At 34.2% G+C, this 3,877-nt stretch overlaps 1 protein-coding gene across 1 annotated transcript; it reads right to left on the bottom strand.

Moving 5' to 3' along the window:
• Positions 1-912: 912 nt before the first annotated feature.
• Positions 913-3,566, bottom strand: LOC130958156 (stromal cell-derived factor 2-like protein). Its single transcript, XM_057885097.1, has 6 exons — positions 3,191-3,566; positions 2,911-3,057; positions 2,516-2,656; positions 1,901-1,950; positions 1,686-1,815; positions 913-1,291 (listed from the first exon to the last, which is right to left on the bottom strand). The coding sequence occupies exons 1-6, from the start codon at positions 3,305-3,307 to the stop codon at positions 1,208-1,210; spliced, it is 669 nt and encodes a 222-aa protein (XP_057741080.1). The 5' UTR covers positions 3,308-3,566; the 3' UTR covers positions 913-1,207.
• Between the last annotated feature and the right edge of the window lie 311 nt (positions 3,567-3,877).

Below are 3,877 nucleotides of genomic sequence, written 5' to 3' on the forward strand. Positions count from 1 at the left end.
ATCAAAAATCTAAAATTAAAATTTAAAATATATATCTTCACTAATATTTTAAAAATAATCAAATTTTAACAAATTATAATCAATAAGTTATAATCTGATTATTATTAAATAAGTATATAAAATTCTAATATATTTTTATAATAATTTTTTTAATTTTATTTTTATATTAAAGTAAATCTTTTTTATTTTAATAACTAACTAATTAGTTTATATTTATTATATTGTTATATACTATATGTATTTATTGAAAATAATATTAATAAATATCAAATAATAATTTTAACAATAATATTATTAATAGTGCATTAATTTCGTTAAATATTAGTGAAAAATTTGACAGTGGAATAATATTGATATCATTTTAAAAATTTAGAAATAAAAATAGAACGATTAAAACATTAGAGACCAAAATAAAATTCACCCTAAATGTTAAAGATCAAAACAATACTTTCTCCATTCATATATTTCAAAACGTTTTTCATTTTCTAACTTTAAATATGGAAATTTGTCTGTCATCCATATCCACTATTCAGCAAACTTTCCGATCCAATTACACAAAAAGGTTGGGATTTCTTGAGAATAATATGTCTAACGTCTAAGACTAAGAGCATGCATGCCAAAAATAGAAGACTAAAAGTATTACAACCATCCTCAAAATCCCAATAGTAAACCGAATACTGACAATTTCAAAGACCTCATAGCATAATATTAACCACACAAAATAGAAAATTTTTTTAACTCAAAATGGTTTGTATTTCGTACAAATTAGTATCCTATCAAACTTAATGTTATATAAAAACAAGGCAACACCCTATCATTGTTAGAAAAATACAACGTAAAAAATACATTCGAACTTAATTAAGAGAACAAAAAACATGACAAGTGACATTTATATAGGATCACTAAATTAAATTCAACAGTTCAAGCAAATGTTTCATTTGATCAGTAAAATTGTAAACTCACTTGAAAATTAAAGTAATTGCTGTCAATTTGCCGTTCTCTTAGGACATTTCATAACAAGTGAACCAATGACAAAGTATTACTATCATATGGTCATATCATCCTAAAATCGTTCACTTCACCCCCCTCATGTTTCGATTCAATAGACAGCCTATTCCCTACATCTATCTAACATCTGAACCAATGCTGGAAGCTAAAATTTCAGCAGTCCATGGTGCTGTTCGACATAGCATCAATGTAATCAACTTCATTTGCTTTCAGTAACAGGAAGGTAGACGCCTTCAGCTGCCAACCAGACATTGTCTGCACGTTTTTCACGTAAACCACAAACCTAGTACAAGTTTACAACACATTACATAAGAAAATAAGAACAAATGATAACCAAAGTCGATTTAGTAATCAATATATATAGCTAGCTGAAGGCATAAAGATAGCTAGAATCTTGATTCAACTCTTAAAATTTTTCGATATTACAATTTTAAATGAATCGATCAATTTACAAAATTTCTACTAGGTCAGAAAATTTTATGATTTAAACCGCATTATGATTTGATGGTTTTATGTATTTAATTTACTTTTCAGATTTCACATAAAATTCTAGATTTTCTCTACCTAGCCTGTCCTAAAATTTCCATACAAAAAATTATTATAAACATATAACTAAATCAATAAAATAGTTCATTAAAGGAGAATAGGATATTTGCAAATTCTATGCCAATTCTTACCTCTTGCTGCCCTCCAGCAATCCGCGAGTATTTCTTATCATGACTATGTAGATAGCCTCCGGTGTCCACATGCTGAAGCCTGATCCTCTGATCTTGTTTCCATGTCTTCCCACTTCCTTCTATAAAAAGCCTAATAAAAATGAAGCCAATATAATGTTATGAACCTAACAAAATATTGAGATGTAAAAATCATAATAACTTTCATTGTTGCTCACCTCCAATAGTCCCCAGTGTCAGACTCAGACTCTCCTCCAAAGCAACTCACCTATTTTCAATTCAGAAAGTTCAAGTCAGATATCCATTTGTGCTAACAAATCTAAAAGGATTGAAAAGGCAAATAACTCTTGGAAATGGCAGTCATAACATAATAAGATTTAGTAAAAAAATCACAAAATTAATAGACTAGAGCTTGTTTATTAGATAGGGTTAAGTGATGCAGGTGAGGCAATGAACATGTGCATTCACTAACTGATAATCCCCATAAATCTTTCAATGAATCATATATCAGTCAGCGTTGATTTGAATTTTGAAGAACAAATTGCATCCCAAAGGGAATTAATAACGGAAATAACCAATGTCCTGGTGCATAAATGAGGTACATGATCCCTTGTAAGTTGGGGGGAAAGAGGTGAAACAATCAAAATAAAAACAAGTCCAGCCTCAATCCTAACAAGCACAACGGAAACCAAAATCGCAGACTGCGATGGAGGTATATCAATTAGAACGCATCAATTGATTGCAACTGAATCGTCCTCATTCAGTTATTATCAATCAATTAACAATAAAATGGACAAGGCAAATACAACATCACACAGAAAACATCCACATACCTCGAGATTGCCTGATATTGGGGAAGCATGCAAATGGCTGTGCAGCCACTTCCTGGTCCTCATGTGCTGCAATCTAATGATTGTACCACTTTTAATGGTGTCACCTTGTTTAGCAGAAGTTCCTGGCTCAGGTCTAACAATCTGAAAAACAATGCACATACCTCAGCTAAAGTCTCAAGAGTCAAGACCAAATGCCGTAAAGCTTCAAAGTCTACTATAAGTCTATAACCTAACAATTCAGCTCATAATAATCTACAATAGTTACTGCTTTGTCCTTATTAAGCTATAATCATACATCGGATACTGCCCATCACACACCAGTTAATCAGACCAATTTTCTTATTTATAGAAAAATAGAAAATAAACTAGTAGAAGGCAAGAAAGGAATTTCATACCCAGTAACTATTGGAATCATCAACATTGGGAAAACCAGTAACCGATTGTTGTCCACTGCCAGAACCGTACGGAACATCATGGGAATGCAAACGAAACTTGGTCTTCTCGTGCATAAGCTTTATAACCGACCCATAAGTGATGTGCACCTGTATGATCCCCCCAAATCGAGCAGCTATTGTCAAAAATTCAATCAACAAAATCCCCATCCCTATCCCTAACCCTAATCACAGGTTCACTTCTCCAAACAACGAAATCGATAAAAGAAAAAAGAAATGGAACCTCGACGCCTTCCGAGGAGGCAGCAGAGGCGGAGGCTGAAGCGGATGGAGAAGCACCGATGTCAGAATCGAGGGTAAGGAAGAGGAAGAGAGCGAGGCCGAAGAATCCCAAAGCCATGAGGAACAGCAAAGCTATGAACCAGTTCCGCTGCCAGATCGGCAATTCGGACTCCGAATGCCTACCCGGTTCTCTATACACGATTCGGGTCGACCCGGGTGTTTGGGAAGAAGAAGAAGAAGAAGGTGGTTTTCTGCGAGACACGGTCCCTGAGGAAGCCACGGTTCAAAGCTGTTACCGGAAACTGGGGTTCGAAGACTCTCCACGTTAGATTTGCTTTCTTTTACGAACGACTTACAGACACCAAGTCACTAACTAACCACTTCTAACACGCTGTGCTTGACTTCCACAATATTACGCTTTGTGACATGTCTTTGCCCAATTAATATTGAACACGTGGCTGGTCACAATACGTGGAACCAAATCAGTGGTTGGATATATCTGGCCAAATAACGGGGACTGAAAATTTTTCCTGAAAGGGGTACACATGCTTTTTTCCTCTTATTGGACCGAAAATTTTTTTTCCACTTCAGGTCAATATTGGACTGAATTTTTATTAGGGCCCAGTGAGACATTGTTTGAAGGTTATCGTCTCATAGAGAGGAAAAACTCATGACATGGCCCAGTGTC

Source organism: Arachis stenosperma, chromosome 10 (genome assembly GCF_014773155.1).
Source record: "Arachis stenosperma cultivar V10309 chromosome 10, arast.V10309.gnm1.PFL2, whole genome shotgun sequence".
Taxonomy (NCBI): Eukaryota; Viridiplantae; Streptophyta; class Magnoliopsida; order Fabales; family Fabaceae; genus Arachis; species Arachis stenosperma.

Coding starts and splice junctions, on each gene's coding strand:
- LOC130958156 (XM_057885097.1), bottom strand. CDS start 3,307: ATGGCTTTGGGATTCTTCGGCCTCGCTCTCTTCCTCTTCCTTACCCTC. Junction 3,058..3,190: donor CCTCCTCGGAAGGCGTCGAG/GTTCCATTTCTT, acceptor GGGATCATACAG/GTGCACATCACTTATGGGTC. Junction 1,951..2,515: donor CAATATCAGGCAATCTCGAG/GTATGTGGATGT, acceptor AATTGAAAATAG/GTGAGTTGCTTTGGAGGAGA.